Source organism: Podarcis pityusensis, assembly GCF_964106645.2.
Source record: "Podarcis pityusensis genome assembly, chromosome: Z".
In the NCBI taxonomy this organism is placed as follows: Eukaryota; Metazoa; Chordata; class Lepidosauria; order Squamata; family Lacertidae; genus Podarcis; species Podarcis pityusensis.
In genome coordinates, this window is record NC_138044.1 from 10,796,891 (window position 1) to 10,816,541 (window position 19,651).

Sequence of the window (19,651 nt, forward strand, 5' to 3'; positions counted from 1 at the left end):
ACCCACAGATTAAATGACTGCAACATGCCAGATTCAGGTCTGCCACCGAGTTACACCTTCAAATTACATTTTGGACAAGGTGCAGTCTATAAATATTATTTATAAATAATCTGGGAGGAGATTTCAAACCATTCAGAAGCATCCACACAGATGCTAGATTGTTGACTGGGACCAGCTGAATGGGGGTCATATTTTCAGTTCTTGGGGTTTCTCCAGATGGCCTGTTTATGGAGCATTTGTTCTGATTTGTTTGCAGGGTGCTTATATGATAATGAGCATTTTTCCTGTGTCCAAGCTTATTTGCTTCTGGGCTGTTTCTAAGTGTTCCCATGGGTTATTCGTTCATCCCATACTTTTCTATGCATTTCCCAGTCACTTAACACAAAGTCTGGCTCTTTTTTAAGAGCAGAGTTGTGGTTCTAGAGTGACAGAAAACTTCTCAACTCTAGGATTTCCCTGCCCTCAGAACAGTGAAACTCTTAAACATCTTGGCCAGATGCCAGTCTGTTTCTGAGTAAGTGTCCAGAGTGTGTTAAGTATAAGGTTGCCATCTTTGTTCTGGCAAAACAGGACAGGGTGTGGTGGAGGGGTGAGATGATTTTTCTCCAAGCTGGTGCTGAATGACTTTTAAGCAATACAATACAATCCACACATAGTGGCGGAGTTTCATGCTCCCTCACCGGGGGCGGAGAGCAGACGGGGCAGGGCTGGTGCGCATCCCAGGGGTGTGGCGCGCATCCTGGGGCTGTGGCGTGGCGCCTGCGGGGGCGTGGTGCCCAGTGTGGGCAGGTGGGGCAGCCGCGAAGGCACCCCATTGGGATCACGTTGCCGGGGGCGGTGCACTCCCCCCGCACTCCTCTTCCTCCGCCACTGTCTACACACACACACACACACACACACACACACACACTTGTAAATCTCTGTGCTTTGCTAACCAGAGTTTAAGTACATGATCTTTCACACACATGCAGTACTGTTCAGTCATACCTTGGGTTACAGATGCTTCAAGTTGCATTTTTTCGGGTTACGGACCACCAAAATCTGGAAGGCGGTTGCGCATGCGCAGAAGTGCCAAATCGCAACCCGCATGTGCGCAGACACGCCGCTGCAGGTTGTGAACACTGTGGGTTGCGGACGTGAATCCCGCACCGATCACGTTTGCAACCCTATCGTCCACTGTACAACGATACATGCAGGCCAGGACAAAATAAACAAATAAATAGAGGAGCATATTCTGATGAGGGGGTGAGCTTTGTTCCACATGTTAAATTTCTGAAAAAAGAGAAGATAAAAGACAGACGGGGGGGGGGAACCTTGTGGGGAGCTACTTCTTTCCCACCCTCCTCTCTCAAATATTACGCAGATAACTATGATCAGAACTGGAACTTCTGGGCTACATTGAGACAAAACTGTTTGTTTCTAAAGACTCGGACCTTAGTCATGGCCTGGTGACTAAAGAAATAATCTATTCAGTGGTGGTATCCCCACTGATGGGACATAGGAAGCTGTCCTATCCTGAGTCAGACCATTGGTCCATCTAGCTTAGTGGTGTCTACACTGACTGGCAGAAGCTCTCCAGGGTTTCCAACAGGGTTTCCAACATTCTCAGCCCTACCTAGAAATGCCAGAGATTGAAACTAAGACATTTTGCAGGCAAAGCACATGCTCTACTAATGGGCTATGCCTCTTCCCCAATAAATGTACCTGACTTTGAAGCATATGCCCCCAGAACTTCAACCTGGGTCTTTAAGTATGGCAATAAAGGATATATTCTACTGTTGATGATATTGTAGCACAATCCCTCCTCCTCTTCCAATCTTCCCCATCCAGACTGGCCTAGGGACAACCAGTCAGTTCCATTCCATGGAATCATTGCCATTAACCCAATTGTCCCACGGAAAAGGATTTAACCCATGGAATCATTGTCATTGTCCCAATTTTCCAAGGACAGTCCTGGAATTACAGAAGCTTCTGATTTGATCCCAGAATGTCCCAGTTTGCCTTTTCCTCCCCCTCCATGTTCGGAGAAAAATTAAAAGAGAAGTGGGGGGGGGGGATATATTTCTTTTTATAACGAAAATAAAATACCTGTGCCAAATTAAGGCATACAAAGTCCTTCCTACAATTTCAAAGGAAAATGTCACCAAGCCACTATAAATTCTTTAATTGCAATGCTTCAACTGCCAGCCATTTCTTAGGAAACATATGAAGTCTTTATTCCTTTATTGTAAATGGAGCCTCACCCTATCTACTCAGAAGTAAGTCCCATTGTATTAAGTGGAGCTTACTCCCTAGTGACTCAGTAAAGACTGGGCAGCCTTACACTGCAATCCGAAGCATTTTTACATGGTTGGCGCTGTGGTCTAAACCACAGAGCCTAGGACTTGATGATCAGAACGTCGGAGGTTTGAATCCCCACGATGGGGTGAGCTCCCGTTGTTCAGTCCCTGCTCCTGCCAACCTAGCAGTTCAAAAGCACGTCTATGTACCGCTCCGGCAGGAAGGTAAACAGCATTTCTGTGCTCTGCTCGGGTTCGCCAGAAGCGGCTTAGTCATGACCCAGAAGCTGTCTGCGGACAAACACCAGCCTCCTCGGCCTATAGAGCGAGGTGAGCGAGCAACCCCAGAATCGTCCGTGACTGGACCTAAGGGTCAGGAGTCCCTTTACCTAAGCCCCACTGAGTTCAATAGGATTCACTGTCTGGTATGTTCCTGCTCATTCTCACAGTTTCTATTACTACTATTATTATTACTAATATTATTATTATAATTATAACTTTTTCCTTTCTTTTAGGAGTAACTCAAATGTCCCAGAGACTGAGATAATTTGCTTCTCTATGCAACTACAGCAGCCCAAGGAATATATGCCCAGAAATGGAGGAAGGGAGCAGTACCAACAACGGAGGAATGGCAGATGAAAATGATGCAAAAGGGAATGTATGGTATTATTATGGTTTGTTGGAAAAGAATATGTAAGGAAAACAATAAAAATTCATTTATAAAAAAAGAAAATGATGCAATATGCAGAATTGGCAAGCCTAACCAGTCAAATAAGAGATCAAGAAGAAAGGGTATTTAAGGAAGATTGAAAAATGTTTGTAGAATATTTGAAAAATCACTGTAAACTGGTTAGAACGTTAGCAGGTTTAGAGTAAATCCAGCAGTAAAATATATGTTGATGTAATAGAGAAAGGGAAAAACCTGGAATAGAATACGCAGCAGTAAGGGGTAATCAGAAGGAACCATGGGGGGGGGGTAATTCAATCTTTTGCTTTGTTTATGTTATCATGAAAAATTATAAATAAAACTTTAAAAATAAATTTTTTTTTATTTAATTCCATTTATCTGTGGAAGGTGGTGTAATTGGCTCAAGGGGACCAATGTACGTAGGTGTGCATATGACATCTATGTATATAGTGAGATCAAATGTGGGAGAAGCCTTCTGATGTATAATTAGATGTCCCTCTTTTCATTGGAGAAATGTTGGGGCGTATGCATTCCATCATCAGTGCCTAGACTAGGATCTCTTAAGTGTTTACACTCTCTCACACAGGCCAGACCGGCAAAACTTGTTCTGGGTTCCAACCATGTGGGCAAAGATGTGACTCAACAGGGCCATTCAGCTACTCTAACCTGTTTTGGATGCTGTTGCTTAAAGAGACCAATATTAAGCAACAACTAAGAGAAGAATAGAACTCACTGGCAATGACTCACATGGATCTGGGGCGGGAATTTCCATGCTTCCTTTTCCCTCTGTATGCTTTCCACACAAATGCACACTCCCAAACCTCTGCTGCTGATACTAGGCTTGGATTATTGCATTAGATTATTGCATCCTTGGCAGATAACCCTGGCTATGCAGGAATATGTCAAATGAAAAGAGATGTTCACACACTCTCAATATACGTGTATCACCTTGCCACTCCAGATCCACTCCACTTTGCAATTCAAGTGCAGAAATATATGGAAGCAATATAGCAAGCAAGCGACAACAGTTGTGATTGACCAATCTCTCCTTTCTGCAGAGGCACTAGGAACGCCTGGAAAAGAAGAGCCCTGCTGGATCAGACCAATGGCCCATCTGGTCCAGCATCCTGTTCTCATAGTGGCCAGTTTTTCTAAAAAAAAATGTTTAGGTGTACTCTCATTTCCCTACTCATTTTGAAATACTGCCCCTCAATGAGGCCAAATTTAGATTCACAAAATGCTTAGGGGTATGCGCACCTCTGTATTCCCCCAGAAAAAAAGCACTGATAGTGGCCATCCAGATGCCAAAATGGGAAGCCTGAAGTACGAGTGCCCTGCATGTCTACAGTGAATGTTCTGTGTGGGTTAGTTCACACAGAAGTATTTGCTCTTTTAAAACAAACAGACATAACCTGAGAAATAATCTAAGGCCAGATCCAGGTGCTCTTGGAAGCAGCAGATTTTGTAGCTCCCTTTCTATCAGGGTTCAGGCCTGGGTTTGGCACAGAAACTGCTTTGATTGCCTTGCATGATGACCTTCGTCAGGAGATAGAGGAAATATGTCCTTAGGTGGCAACATGAGAACAGGTCTTTTCTGCAGTGACTCCCCAGGGAGGTTCACTTGGAGCCTTTGGATGATTAATATTCTACAGCCTTTTAAATGTTTGTGGGAGGGTAAGGCTTTGGAAAACACCTGCCTGAAACCCTGTAGATTTGCTGCCAGTCAATATAGACAAACTCAAGTTAGATTTGGTCTGACTAAAGACTTGTCCACACTTCCGCTAGTGCTGCACTCAGAAAGCATGGGTCAGAGCAGTTTTCCACTTGAACCATGCTTTCTAGATGCAGGTTGGAGCAGTTTTCCCTCTGACAAGATCCTTTCCAACGGAAAATCCACTCTTTAGTGATAGATTGGAACAAATGACAATCCAGGGAAAACCCAAATTGCTGTTTGCTCTGATTGAGCACTAATATGATTACCATATTTGCTAGGGTGAGCGGCTAGGAAGGAAAGGGTTCCTGCATTTTTAAGAGTTATGCAGAATGGAGATGTGGGGTTGTAAAGGCTAACAAGAGGAAAGGGCTTTTGGTCCCATACCCTGCAAGTTCCTTTTCCACTCAGAGAGACTCCTAGAGTTTCTGCCACAGCTTGTATTATTAGTTCCAGCCACAGTTTGGAGGAAAAAGAAGAAAATCCGAAACCATCAGATAAATTCTTTATTCAGGACCAAATAAACTGCACAAAATGATAAGCAAGTTTTTCAAAACTATTCATTGGACAGGATGTTAAGCAACGAAACAGTGAAAAGGGAGAGGAATAGAGAAACAGTCGGTGAATTACAGTTCCTAGGATTTTTTTAAGAAAGCCATGACAGTTCTAAGAGTATGACCTTAGGGCAATCTATAGTGTAGATTTAAGTCCAGGTAACAGTTAATAGAAACTGATGTCCGGGGGAATTATGTTTTTTTAAAAAATCCTTACAACTTTACTGAGCATACAGTAGGTGGTTGTACATTTCTAAGTGTAGAATTAAGTTCTACAAATTTAGCATATGGATTGTACCAGCACTTTGTTAGTAAGTAATTTTGTATGTGTAAAAATACAACTGTTTATAAAAGCTACAATGCCTCCTAGAATTTATTCCATCTAAACTTGGAACTCTTTCTAGGGAATTGTTTTTCAAGTATGTTGTTAACATTATTAATCAAAGAAACATTGTATCTCCAGATCGTTGTGTCCCTAATGAGGTATTTTCCAGGGACCTCTTTTTCAACATACTGTCTGCAATGATAAAGAATTGCAATCTCTTTGGGAACTACCAGCGTCTTACTATAACCTTTGAGAATGGTGTGGACTGAAGTCTGAACCACTGCTCTTGGATTAACGATCATCTTTCTCTGATTACTAAACTTCAGTTTAATGGGCTCTCTGTAAATATGCTGCAGTATATTAGTTCCTGGGACCATTTTCCAGGATGAAATGTTGAGTGTGTCTGTAGAGGAAAAGATATGCTGAGGAAATAAATGGTTCTCAAACAAGAAGATGCCTGTCTCTGGATTTCGATCCTCAAGATCGCTTATCATTGTTTTCCAACTCAGATGCTTAATGGGTAGGATAATTTCATCAATGTCATTAAGAACCACATATTTGCTCCTGTACATATTGCGGTAGATGCAATCATTTAGGACTGTAGCTTTCCCATAGTCCCAGTCTTTGGAAGAATACCAGAAAGAAGAGAAATTAACATATGAAAAAATTGGCCATGGAATAATATCCATGGTACCTTCTGCAACATAAAATTCCAATACTTTCTCTATGAGTTGGCTGCAGTTGTACATGTAGACCAGCACTTTCTGTGCACCAAGAATTTTATACATTTCCATGCTTTGTATGAACTGCAAGACATTGCTGTAGTTTCCAAACATGACAGGAAGACAAAGGGTGAATTCAGCAGAAAATGAATCCTCGGGCACACGGTTCTTAATTTCAAACCTTGGTAGCTTGTCGATTTTCCCTCTAGGAGATGAATGAATTGACACGTATTTTGGAGAGCACTTTCTGGGTTCCAAGCACACGATATCTGCTGGACCAAAAGGGAAATCAGTTCTATCCAAGTGAATGTCTATGGCTGCTCTTATTATGGAGACATGGCCATCATGACTACAGCAAAACCAACAATAAAGGTCCTGTATTTTCTTGTAGCGCACTACTGCGATCACACGAGTTAGGTTTCCTTCTCTGTCATCGTGATACGGTGAAATGATAAATGTTTTATTATATTTTAAAGCTGTTATTGTATCATTGGCAATATCACCTTTGCAGAGATCCGTTGACTGTATTGTTTGTGGCAGCAAAGGGGTTTGCATCAGCCACAAGTATGCTTCAAAGGACAGTAAAATTAGAAAAGAAACTACCACCATAAAATTGTTTCTTCTACAGAAATACATCTTTAACTCCTGGCCTTGCAACAAAGTGCCTGTAACTGAAATGGAAAAGCAGGGAGAGAATGTTATTATCAACTTACTCAAAACCAAGAAACCAATTTTAAGGATAGACTTAGAAAGATGCTTAACAAGGCCTTAAAATATTGAATAATTGTGACACTGGAATACATGCCAACTCATAATGATGATATTATATGTGATCAGCTCTAACATATATGAAATATCTTCTCAGTGTGTGCTTGAAAGGAATCCACACTCCCTAACCATAAATCAGTCCAGTTTAGTTCCTCACACTCCTACTAAGGGGGACTTTGCTTTGTCCTCCTGGAGAGGATGGGAGTGGGGAGTGATTTAAATAAGCTTCCCTTCTGCTATAAATGACCCCTCCTTTACTTTCTGTATCTCCTCCCCCCTCCCCAACACCAATAAATGTGGGATAATTCTTCTATACTGTACAGTACTGTATTGACAAAAAGACAATATAATCTCTGCCCAAAAAACACAAGTTACTCCACCTTTATAGATGAGCTCTCTGACCCATGTTAAAAAGCTATCCCTTACCCCAAAGAAAAAGTTATTAGCTAGCCCCATACTTATTTATGTGGGTTTCTCTCATTCCCCCTCCTAGTCTGAGAAATACCTCTCAACTCTTGCAAATTCGGGATTTTCTGTCTCTCCCCCCCCACCCCCAATTCATAAAGGGTTCCTATCCGTTTTCCTTTCAAAATGGCGTTTGGTCATTCCTGCTACTATTAATAAAGTTACCACACGCTCCCCAAACTGGTAAGGGGATGGCACCCCCCACTCCATTAATATGCGCGCTTCCCTTCCTTGTTCATGGATCCAGGAACCCCCCCCCCCCCAATATACAAAGTGTGTTTGTGGTGGTGGTGGGGGCCTGTTTCCCCAACTGTAGGAGGTTGTTGTGATCTGCTCTCCTCTCCCCCCATAACGAGGGAGCGTATTTTTCACCAACTTGGGTCGGGAGGGCGGTTAGAATTACCTCTTATACAAGGATTTGCCACGAAGGGGGAAGAAAGCGCGGTCTAAAAGAAACTTAAGACCTGTTCCTTCCTGCCCTCCTACCTCCCAGCACTTTAAGGCCTCTGAGGACAGAAAGAAAAGGCGGGAAGCGTCCCTTTAACTGCAGCCTGAGGGGATTTTTTTTTTTTTTAAGGCTGCAGTTAAAGGGACGCTTCCCGCCTTTCCCCCCCCCTCTTCAAGTCATCTTTCCCCTGAAATGGCTCCTGGGCGACTGCGATGGAAAGAAAACGGACATATCTGTCTAGGGAGCAAAAAACAACAACACCACAAATGAACAATCTTCTTCAAGGTAACAGTTTAAAATAGATCAAGAAGTTAACTGTTTTTAGACTGTGAATATGGCCTCCCCCACATGGCGCACGCGCACCAGGAGTGGGGAACCCTGCCCTTAAGATAGCAGTTTAAATAGATTAACGTGTGTAACGGCGACGGTGGATAAACGGATCAAGAAGATAACATTATTATTTATCTCATTTCGCTCTGGTGGTTTAAATCTGGGGGCCCTTTTCTGTTCTGCCCTCAAAATGTAGCCTCTCACTTCCCCTCCATCTGCCCCTGTCCAACCACTGTATTGTTTTAGAGATCATTAATGCGTATTGATTTTTTCAGCCATATAATATGGCTTTTGTGTTAACTGGAATGTTTAGCTTATTTTTGTTGTTGTTTTGTTAATAGTGTTTTACAGATTGTAATTGTTGATGTTTTCTTAATCTTTTATAGGACTTGCAATGTATTTGCAATGCTCTGTTATTGTTCTTGATTGTTTGTAAGCTGCTTTGAGATTCATTTGAATGAAAAGCGGCATAGAAATACAATAAAATACAATAAAATCTGTTCGAAAAGGGGATGGGGAAGGCAGTTGGAGTCTTTAAAAATCCCCTCAGAAAAAAGAAAGCAAGCCTGAGGGGATTTTTAAAGCCTCCAACTGCCTTTCCTCAGGGTGGGATGGGAAGAAAATTGAGACAAACTCTTGGTAAAACCTGCCTTTTAAATAACAGTTATAATGATGGTGATGAATATGTAACCTATCGGTTTCTTTTTATAAAAGTAGCTCAAGGCATCTTAAAACATGCACATGAAAACCAGCATAAAACAAAACACATAAAAATCTCAAACACCTTCATATTTTTAAAAGTCAGTAGGACTAAAGCATCCTACCCACCGATAATAAAAGAATCATAGAACATAGAGTTGGAAGGGATCCTAAGGGTCATTTAGCCCAACCCTCTGCAATGCAGGAATCTCAAAGGGCACTTTCCTTACTTTCTAGGACCCTTCCCCAATGCCATAAGGGATAAATATTTAGATTTAGGGTTGGCAGCCACTAATCTGAGGCACCCAGCACTAAAGAGCACAGTAGGAGTAGGCCTCAGGCGGAAACAGGTCAGTTCCCAGTCTTCAATCATTCAGTATTCCCACCCTAAATCTACTTTAATAATTTGACTGAAAGGATTAATGCATTCACCTTGATAAGCCTGTTTGGACTTCCCCCTCTCAGAACACTCAGAGTCACTTAACCAAAACACTAGTTTTATTTATTGTAACCCATAAGAAGATCCATGCTGTATGAGGCCAAAGGTTAATCTAGTCCATCCTGTTTTTGTAGTGGCCACTTAAGATGCCTCTGGTAATTCGCAATTGTGATTCCCGGTAACACATTCAGAAGGCATGGTGCCTCTGAAAGTGAAGGGAGAATGCAAAGTATAATTTAGCTACAGAAATAAAAGCAAAATGATGCCCAATACTTGCCTATAATTGGCACAGTGAGAAAACAGTGTTTACTAGGTTACAGAAAAACTACACATGAACAGAAGGAGCTACCTTATGCTGAGTCAGACCTTTTTTAGAGCAACATTTTCTGTGTCTTTTGTATTGGTGGAACCCAGAGTTGTCCAGTCATGTTGAATGGTGGGAGATTCAGGATGGAGACAGCATACAATTAAACTATGGAATGTATTAACACAAAGATGTGCTGATACTCACCAACTTAAGACTGCTTAAAAAAGTATAAAGCAAAAGGGGAATGCCTGTTTCTCTTTCAATATAATTTGTTCTAGTCAGGTCAAGTCAGGAGTGTATTTAGGGGTTGGCCCCTTAGGTCGCAGGCCAAAAACTGGCTCCATTGCCGCAGCCCTGCAAGACTCCCTCCAGTTGGCCAGTGGCGCTTTTAGTTCCTTGCCAAGGGTGAAACCACCATCCCAATTTGCCTTCATACAATGGAGAGACCTGCATTGTCCCAGACTCGTACAAGCCTGGGTGAAACCACCTCAGCTCTCGAGGTGAGAGCTGGAAAAGTTTCACCTGGTGTATTGCGGGCAGAGGCCAATGCAGAATGTTTTTTCAACATTGCAGTATACCACCAAACCACAGTGTTTGGCTGGCGACACATCGCAGTGTTGAAAAGCTGATATCGTCCAGCCCTAAACTATGGGAACAGAGACACATTGCATCTGGATACTAGTCTCTCTCAGAGGACGAATAGCAGGAGAAGGCTATTGCACTTACGTCCTGCTTGTGGGCTTCCCGTAGTCACATGGGAGGCCACTTCAGCAGGCCTTTGGTCTGTTCTTAGTTTTCCCGGAGAAAACATTTTATGTACATAAAACTGTAACCAACCAGATGCCTTTGGAAGCCCGCATGCAGGACATTAAAGAGCTCTCTCCTAACATCCCCTACACCTGAAATTCAGTGGCATATCACTGTCAAAGTTCTGTTCAAAGTATCATTGAGTATAGTGCTACTCAAGAGCTGTGTGGAAATTTTGACAGCTTCACTTGACACCAAGGATCACTTCTAATGTTGTTTTTCCCTATTCATGTTTTTTTTTGGGGGGGGGGGAGAAGCATGTAGTGCAGGGGTCAGCAAACTTTTTCAGCAGAGGGCCAGTCCACTGTCTCTCAGACCTTGTGGGGGGCTGGAATATATATTTTTTTGGGTAAATGAACGAATTCCTATGCCCTACAAATAACCAGAGATGCATTTTAAATACAGTGGTGCCCCGCAAGACGAATGCCTCGCAAGACGAAAAACCCGCTAGACGAAAGGGTTTTCCGTTTTTTGATGCGCTTCGCAGGACGAATTTCGCTATGGGCTTGCTTCGCAAGACGAAAATGTCTTGCGAGTCTTGAGATTTTTTTCGCTTTCCCCCCCCTTTTTCTAAGCCGCTAATAGCCTTTTAGCCGCTAAGCCTTTAATAGCCGCTAAACCGCTAATAGCGCTAATCCGCTAAGCCGCTAATAGGGTTGCTTCGCAAGACGAAAAAACCGCTAGACGAAGAGACTCGCGGAACGGATTAATTTCGTCTTGCGAGGCACCACTGTAAAAACACGCATGCTACTCATGTAAAAACATGCTGATTCCTGGACCGTCCGCAGGCTGGATTTAGAAGGTGATTGGGCCATATCTGGCCTCCGGGCCTTAGTTTGCCTACCCATGATGTAGAGAATTAACTATAAAATGCCAGCAAATTTGTGTGAACAGCTTGATGAAAGTCTTAGCAGCTTTTGCCTGATTATTTTCCTCCAACATTTCCTAGTTTTATTTATATTTTGTTCTTGTCAGGCTTTATGGAATTGTCATTTATTCTTCAGAACCTCAACAGAAACAAATTCAACTTTCTGAACCCTGGAGGCTTCTGCCAATACCCATTGCAGTTTCAAATATAAATTTCACTGATATCACAAAGGATAGAAGCCTTTTATTTTTAAAAAACAAGAAAAGTTGAAATCCTCAAGAACACCAATTCTGCAAAGTTTTTAGGTTTTGGAAACTCTTGGGCAAGTGGACCAACTGTCTCTGAATCGGGTCGTCTCTTCTTTAACCCTGCCACTGCTGCCCATTTGCTTCCCCACTTTCCGCCCAATCCACTGAGCAACTAGGAGGGGGAGTGCAAAGCAAGTTGGGCGTGCTGCTCTGTATCCTCACTTAATGTAGTTAGTTGTACACTCATTGAGGGCAGCAACATCAAGGGGGGAAAGCAGCAGGGCCCGAAAGTTCTTGATCAGCAAACATCTCCTTTAGGAATGTGGGCCTTGGTAAGAGCCTGACAGTGCTAACTTGGCCTCCCCAGACTTTTTTATCTGCACCTGGTAAACAACAACCTATTGCATGTGTGTAGCTGCTAGTGGAAATCACGCCTTTGTGTTACTACTTTGGGGGGGGGGGTGATGAGGATGAGGGTACTGCTGCTGGATGACTGCTTGTGGATGTGAGAGATTGGATGAGCTGGGCAAGGGGTGTATGTGTGTTAGTTAACCTGGCTCCCAAGCGAAAGGTGGAATGCTGGGGAGCTGCATGTTAAGTGACAGCATGGCTGCTGTTGACAAATGCACAACCAGTGTAATTGTGATCTGCTATTTTATATTAATTGCATTTTTCTTTTATATTAATATGTTCATAGCTTCGGGGGCCTTTGGGTCAAAAAGCAGTTATAAACCATGCGTGTAAAATATGTGCTAAAGAAAGAAAACTATATTTTATTTTTACATTAAAGTTTTTAATTAGTGAAACAATTATCATCAATGTAACAAGCTGAAAAATACAGCAACCTGATAGAAGACTGAGGTAACAAAATACTGTGCCAAAAACCTAAAAGACTCCCACACAAGAGTTAAAAGTTCAGTGGTTATTATGAGAGACAATTCACAAGATTTTTTAGAAAGAGGCCTTACACAAATGGCATGCAGTGGGCTGCTGGAATACAGCTAAAAGTAAAAACAAAATAAAATAGTGCAACAGTTCTCACAAGAAACAAATTGAAATATAGAAATTGGTTTACATCACAATGTGACAAATGGGTCAAAAATTGAATACTATTGTCTATACCTTGACTGAGTGCTAATTGGAAAAACATGCATTTTGGCACTAAGTTTACTTTTAAATTACATACACGTTAATAAATTAATAATAAATAATATTGCTCAATACAGCTAAACAAATCATTAACAGTCATCCTGAAAATAATTTGATAGGGACCCTTTTGCAGAATAGCTGAACAAAAAGACTAGCTTTGTACAATTATCACTGTTCACTAGGACCTGATCCAGTAATCTGTTCTGGGCATAGGAATACTGATGTGCAGTATGGGGTTATCTCACCTGCACCAGCACCACTATTTATTTCAAAGGACAAAGCCAATTTGCCTTTGCACACGTGGATCTGTTGCCACCATTGAAATTATTTGAACTGTTTTCAAGCACAAGAGCTGAGTGTGAGTTTGTGTGTATTTTTACACACACACACACACGCCAGGGCACAGTTTTTGTGATATGCTTTGAGGGAGGTGGTATTTTAAATAGTACCAATATGCATCACTTGAATTCACAGTAAAAGGTGCACACACACAAAAATCAGTAGCTAAGTAGAGCTTCATGCTTTTATAGGACGAGAACCATTTAAATGTGGATTATGCTAATAACAATTTCCATATACTGTACTAACACTCGTTTATTTCATCTTCTCAAAACACTGCAGCAAAGATGCTTATATTGCTGAATACTGCATCATATCACCATTATCACACAACTCATTATTGTACAACTTTCCATGTCCATATACAACAAATCAAAATCATGGCCAGCCATTTGCATCACTGGTTCTTGCTTTCTTTTCTTAAAAACAAAAACAAAACATTCCAAATGCAGATTTGCAGAGGGACTTTCAAGTAGCTTAATTCCAAGAGATTTCCCCCCTCTACAGATGCATGCAAGTTTCATTCATTACAAAAGGAGATTTCCCCTCTCATGGGTGTCACCATGACAAGTGTTATTTTCATTAATGCAATGTCATTATCAAGGACTGTGCTGATTTCTGATCCAAATTCCTTTGGATTGAGGTGCTTGATGTAAAAGGGTGGAGGCTGATGAGATTTGGGAGGCATTTTTCTTGTGATGTGGGGATTCTTCACAAGCCAAAATATTTTCCCTTGTTTATCCAGTAAGTAAAATATAAAGCAAAATACAGATCTGCTTTCTGTAAGTGTTTGTTCTGAAAGAGTTTTGCAGCCAAATACCACACATTCTTACTTAGAAGGCCCACTAGATTCAATGGGACTTATTTCCTCATAATTTACCTAGTTTTCCAGCCTTCATGGTTGACAGCTGTTTCTGTCCACTCAGAGGCATCTAATAAACTCCCTTTGCCTTCAATAGTGTATGGTTTTTGGATGTAGCCACTGTAATTTCAGTTTGTGGTTCACACTGACTTATGAACAAGCCAGTAAGTGTAAGCATTTATTATTTAGGTTTAAATGTTGCTCTTCTGACTAACTGTGAGCACCTGGATTACTGATGAATCATTATATAACTAGGTCTTGGAACTTACTCTGAGCAGTTCAAATTTATTTTGCTTCAAATATGTTTTGACGAAAGAGCTACAGTTTGTATTCTAACCAATGCATATTTTAACCCCTAAGGGACTGAGATAAAAATTACCATACAGATTGTTCTTCTCCATCCAATTATTTGATTGGTAGGCAACCCAAACACCACTGTTTTTCCTTAAGCCATTCGTTGACAATGGAGTCACTAAATTATGCATGTCATAATTCCCTTTCTATAGCATTTGGTCTTTGGCAGCATGAGAAGGCCTAGTCCTTTTAACCATTTATTAGTTCCCCTGCATCAGGTGGGTGCTCCTTGCATTTTTGGCATCCTTGGAAGTTACAAAGGATAAAATTCAGGCTGGGCTGTCAACGGCAAGGTCCTTTGATTTAATACAACTGTAGAAGTGATGATAATGTTATCCATGGTTTTGTAATGAGTTTCTGGCTTAAATACGGACATTTAAAACTTGAGTACATGCCTGGATGAGGCTAATTATTTAGTATAAAAGGATGGTGTTGGCTTTTCAGCATTAAGTAGGAGGTTTGGAGATCAGACTTTTAATAACCATCATTCAGCTGGCAAGATGTGTCTCTTTCTGCATCCTGCAGGTAGGTGGGATATTATCAGCACATATATGCAGAGAAGTTACAAAATCATACACCTTTGCTTTTGATGGCAAATCCAGATAAATGTTCTTCTTGAAAAAACAATCCAAACATGTAAACTCCATCTCTCTGTACAAGAGAACCCTTCAAAATTGTATCCCAACACATTATGAGATGGTGATGCCTGAAAAGAGAATTCCATTCATTGGCCGATGATAAGAGTTTGTTGATAGACCTATAGATATCCTATTACAACTACCTCACTCTCATGAATTTAGCTTTTGGATTGGCAAGAAAGCCAGCTGTGCAGCTCCCAACTGTAAAAAGGGTGTTTGGGGATACATCTTGCTGTAAAATTGCCTATCGCCCCTTTTGGGTAGCTTACTAGATTCAGTAACTAGGTTCTCTTTGACAGCCAGTTTCATACTGAATTTCAGTCTTAGATCCATGACACAAGCATACAACATAACATTTAAAAACAATACAGTCAACAGACACTGAACATTAAAGGAAATTATTTAAAATAAAAGATTAACAATATCCAATTAGATCAATAGACAGCATGCCCTTGCCAGAGCTTTCTTCAGATGCAGAGTTCTGTTAATCCGAAATGGCTTCCCATATTTATTAAAAGCTGTACCACTCAGTTGTAGTCTTGCAGATGTTTAGTGGCTGAGTGCTTACTGACTGCTATTCATATGTTAGGAAATGAGGGAAAGGGAGATAATCAATGTATTCTTTCCTTGCTGAATACAGCCTTAACACTGATTTTCTGTGAAAGAAAGGTATATGAAGTATCAAAAAAGGTGGGCTCAGGAAGGATATACTGGCAACCGCCCCCCACCCCCAGAGAAAGGGAGAGGGTGTAACCCCTCATCCCAAGGCAGGAATGCTCTTGCAACTTAACTGATCGAGCAGATGCCCTGTGCCCCAGAAGACCCGGGGGCAGGTGACACACAGCTAGACATTTTTGATGAATAGCACCCACAGTAAAAAGAAAAACAAATAATTTAAGGCAAATATTTCTTTTTGGAGTGAAAGAACCCAGGAGGAGCGTTAACACCAACTGATTTTTCAGCAGCAAGAGACCCTTCATTTGCCTGGGCACCTGTAGTTAATTAAAACAAAGCAGCACAACCAATTACAAGAAACAAACACTAAATTGAAGGTGGTTTATCTTGTGCCAAAATACACATTTCTCAAATAGCTCAGGTATGAACATTGGTTTGTCCCTATGTTTGATACAAAATCTGAGGCAGCCACATTGCCAAGCAACTCAGTGCACTTAAGGTTATAAAAACGTTGTTCCACAATGTCCTATTCTAATTGACACTTTGCAGCAAAGTTAACACTGTCATCATTTTGTGCATTAGAAATAATTGAAAACCCAACATGGGCTAAATGTTCTTCAGTCACATAAAGCAGCTCAACAATAAAAAGAGCAGATAAAAAAAAAAATCCGCAGAAGATGTGATGCACAGTTTGTGGCAGAACAGAAATCCACGGTAGTCTGTGACCACAAAGCTAAAGTCAAGGATCCTGCACTAAGCAGGTTGTATCTTCAATCAGTCTAAATCACCTCTCTCATCAGTGCATTGAGTTAGATCCTGTCCTAAGGACAACATTCACTTTCTGCTTTTAGAAGCTGTGTCATAATTACTTTCAAGTTATATAAGAAAAGTGCTGAAGTCACTGTTACAGACAGCTGGCTCACTCTAGAGTCCCCTTCCTCCATTTTCCTGTGGGAATGATTTTCCCATCCTGCAGTTTGGCACTTGAAGTCACATCACATACTGGAGCACGTTATTCAAATGACATAAGGTTTGCAGGTACCTGGCAGAGAAAAGTAAACTGGTCAGTACAATGAATGGTCAGCCTATCATGGATGGAAGACGTCAGCTTCCCAAGGCAGTGCTCACGCAAAAAGAAAAAAAGGAAGTTATAAATTGGTTCTACATCTATAAAAGCTATTTATTTATTTAAACATAAGAAAACCAGAGGAAGTTGCATACACTAACAATAGTTTCATCAACCAGTAATGTATGATTAACAGCTTCATGCGTGGTCTGAGTGATTTGCTGCATGTTCTGAAATCATTAACCAGAGTGGCTGAGTTTGCTTTCTCCCCTCCTCACCCCAATCCCTTTTCTGTGGTGTAAATTGTAAGCCTGAGTGTGGGGACTTCTTTATTTTTGATATCTGAAAATGGTTCTGGACAGTGATATTTTTCTAGAAAAAGAGGTGCCAGAACTCACCATGAATGCCTCCCTTGTTCTCTTATAATGGCGCTCACCTGAGAGATGCCAGAACTGAGTACTGGTGAGTTCCAGCTGAAAAAAGCCCTGGCTCGGGAAGTCTTTTTGGCTGAAGAGCAGGGTAAAAATCTTCTCAGACCAAGAGGAAGAGTACTTTAACAGAGAAACCATGCGCTGCACACTGAATTAAATTTCCATATCATAAATTAAAATGTTTGCAATATAGTTAGTATTGCATAGTTAGCGAGTAGTTGGGCCGGGCTCAGGTCCTCTCAGTGCTCCTTATGTGTAAGGGGCTTTGGTGCAGCAACCTCTCCTTCCCCTTGCCCCCTGCTCTAAAATGACATTCAGCTGCCAGAGTCAAGGAAGCAAAAGTGTGGTTTGCACGTGACACATTATTAGGCGGAACACCCTGGGGAGCACCAGGCAGAGTGCCTCTTGCCGGGAAGGGGGTGTAATAAAGCATTTTTTAAAAGGGAGGGGCAAGGTGCACAGAGACAGGTGGGATCAAAGCATGGCGTGTCAAATTAACATCCCTCCCCCACCAGACATAAGAAACTGCACGAAGACATAGGACAGTGATTACCGGTATGTGTTGCCTTACCCACCAGCCATCACTTGCTGCTTGTTCTGCTCAGGGCAGATTCAAAAGTTTATATAGCAACTTTTTTAGTATGCAGTCCTGCAGAAAAGAGCAGCTTCCCTCACAACCCTCATGGATGAATACAAACAGCCAAGACCACTGTCAAGCCAGCTGCTTCCTCCTCTTCCCTCTGCCCCTGAAAAAGGCAGTCGGGAGGTAGCAGGCCCAAGTGTGCTGTAGCTGAGCTTGGTGATAAGATGTTGACATTGTTGCTGAGGGGTGCCAAAAAAAGGCCTTGCGACCTGTGTGTTGGGCTACACTGCTTTAAATATATAAATAATAGTTGTCTCCAACTATGTTCTACTCAGAGTAGACCCACTGAAATTAATGACTCTAAGTTAGCCTTGCCCATTAATTTTAATGGACACACTTGAAATAAAACAAATATCGGTTACAATCCATACAATAATATTTTACAACCATTTGCAAACAATGCAATTTTGGGGAAACTTTGAGAGCTCAGATGCAGGTGCTGTAAGCACTCCTAATTTGCCTAGGGCTTTTGTTGTGGTTATAACCCTATTCAAAAAGTTTCCACATGGCTACTATTTTAGCTTCAAACAGAAACAGAAGAAAAACCTTACCTGAGGCCTGTTGCTTCTGCATGCGTCATCCAAATGTTTGTGCCACAGTATTGCATGAAACCTTGAACCAGTCTGAAACTTGTAAACATTGCCTACAAGTTAAAAATAAAAGGTAAGAAGGAGCCCTTGAGCTTTGGAAGAAACAGAACAAGATGCTGAAAGGTTTAAAAAAGCCAACAATTTATCTGGTAAGAGAGAAGATCTTGGTAATGACAAGTTTGGGTGACCACTGAAGAACCTTAGTCTGAAATGTCAGCGTACTCAAAAGAGTGAGTATGAATTGATCAGATCACCAACCAGTCTAAAAATCTTAACCAGCCTCCCTGCCTTTGTTTCTACTGAGTAAAGCTGGTAGTTTAAAATTATTAATAATAATAATAATAATAATAATAATAATAATAATAATAATTTATTTGTACCCCGCCCTTCTGGCTGGGTTTCCCCAGCCACTCTGGGCGGCTTACAACAAAGACAAAAAATACACTAAAATGTCACATATTAAAAACTTCCCTGAACAGGGCTGCCTTCAGATGTCTTCTGAATGTCAGGTAATTGTTTATCTCTTTGACATCTGGTGGAAGGGCGTTCCACAGGGCGGGTGCCACTACCGAGAAGGCCCTCTGCCTGGTTCCCTGTAGCTTTGCTTCTCGCAATGAGGGAACCGCCAGAAGGCCCTTGGCGCTGGACCTCAGTGTCCGGGTAGAACGATGGGGGTGGAGGCACTCCTTCAGGTATACTGGACCGAGGCCATTTAGGGCTTTAAAGGTCAACACCAACACTTTGAATTGTGTTCGGGAACATGTAGGTCTTTCAAGACTGGTGTTATGTGGTCTCAGCAGCCGGTCCCAGTCACTATTCTAGCTACCGCATTTTGGATTAGTTGTAGTTTCTGGGTCACCTTCAAAGGTAGCTCCACACAGAGCTCATTGCAGTAGTCCAAGCAGGAGATAACTAGAGCATGCACCACTCTGGCAAGACAGTCTGTGGGCAGGTAGGGTCTCAGCCTGCGTACCAGGTGGAGCTGGTAGACAGCTGCCCTGGATACAGAATTGACCTGCGACTCCATGGACAGCTGTGAGTCCAAAATGACTCCCAGGCTGCGCACCTGGTCCTTCAGGGGCACAGTTACCCCATTCAGGATCAGGGAGTCCTCAACATCAGCCCGCCCCCTGTCCCCCAAGATCAGTACTTCTGTCTTGTTAGGATTCAGCCTCAATCCATTAGCCGCCATCCATCCTCCAACCGCCTCCAGGCACTCACACAGGACCTTCACTGCCTTCACTGG

At 41.9% G+C, this 19,651-nt stretch overlaps 2 protein-coding genes and 1 long non-coding RNA gene across 24 annotated transcripts in view; 1 reads left to right on the forward strand and 2 right to left on the reverse strand.

Annotated features, from left to right (window-relative positions):
* Positions 1 to 5,166: 5,166 nt before the first annotated feature.
* On the reverse strand, positions 5,167 to 8,332 carry LOC308467903 (beta-1,4-galactosyltransferase galt-1-like). Of its 7 annotated transcripts, none has more exons than XM_080989623.1 (2): positions 8,277 to 8,332; positions 5,167 to 6,950 (listed from the first exon to the last, which is right to left on the reverse strand). In XM_080989623.1, exons 1-2 carry the CDS (start codon positions 8,308 to 8,310, stop codon positions 5,599 to 5,601), a joined length of 1,386 nt encoding a protein of 461 aa, XP_080845749.1. In that variant the 5' UTR covers positions 8,311 to 8,332; the 3' UTR covers positions 5,167 to 5,598. The 7 variants fall into 7 exon arrangements, with proteins under 7 accessions (XP_080845749.1, XP_080845750.1, XP_080845755.1 ...); XM_080989624.1 differs by lacking the exon at positions 8,277 to 8,332 and adding an exon at positions 7,916 to 8,065; XM_080989629.1 differs by lacking the exon at positions 8,277 to 8,332 and adding an exon at positions 7,999 to 8,052.
* Positions 8,093 to 19,651, forward strand: part of LOC308467926 — a 40,879-nt gene continuing 29,320 nt past the window's right edge. For 9 of the 10 annotated variants that reach the window (XR_013981356.1, XR_013981357.1, XR_013981359.1 and 6 more), the window contains exon 1: positions 8,093 to 8,245. This is a non-coding gene — a long non-coding RNA (uncharacterized lncRNA). Of the gene's footprint in view, positions 8,246 to 11,517; positions 12,066 to 19,651 lie in introns of all 10 variants that reach the window. The other variant, XR_013981358.1, reaches the window with a different exon arrangement.
* The window catches only part of RALGPS1 (Ral GEF with PH domain and SH3 binding motif 1), a 224,589-nt gene continuing 217,367 nt past the window's right edge, over positions 12,430 to 19,651 (reverse strand). For all 7 annotated transcript variants that reach the window (XM_080989607.1, XM_080989609.1, XM_080989605.1 and 4 more), the window contains 2 exons: positions 18,367 to 18,458; positions 12,430 to 16,717 (listed from right to left, as the gene is read on the reverse strand). In XM_080989607.1, coding sequence (XP_080845733.1) covers positions 16,688 to 16,717; positions 18,367 to 18,458 — 122 coding nt within the window. In that variant the 3' untranslated portion in view covers positions 12,430 to 16,687. The remainder of the gene's footprint in view (positions 16,718 to 18,366; positions 18,459 to 19,651) is intronic.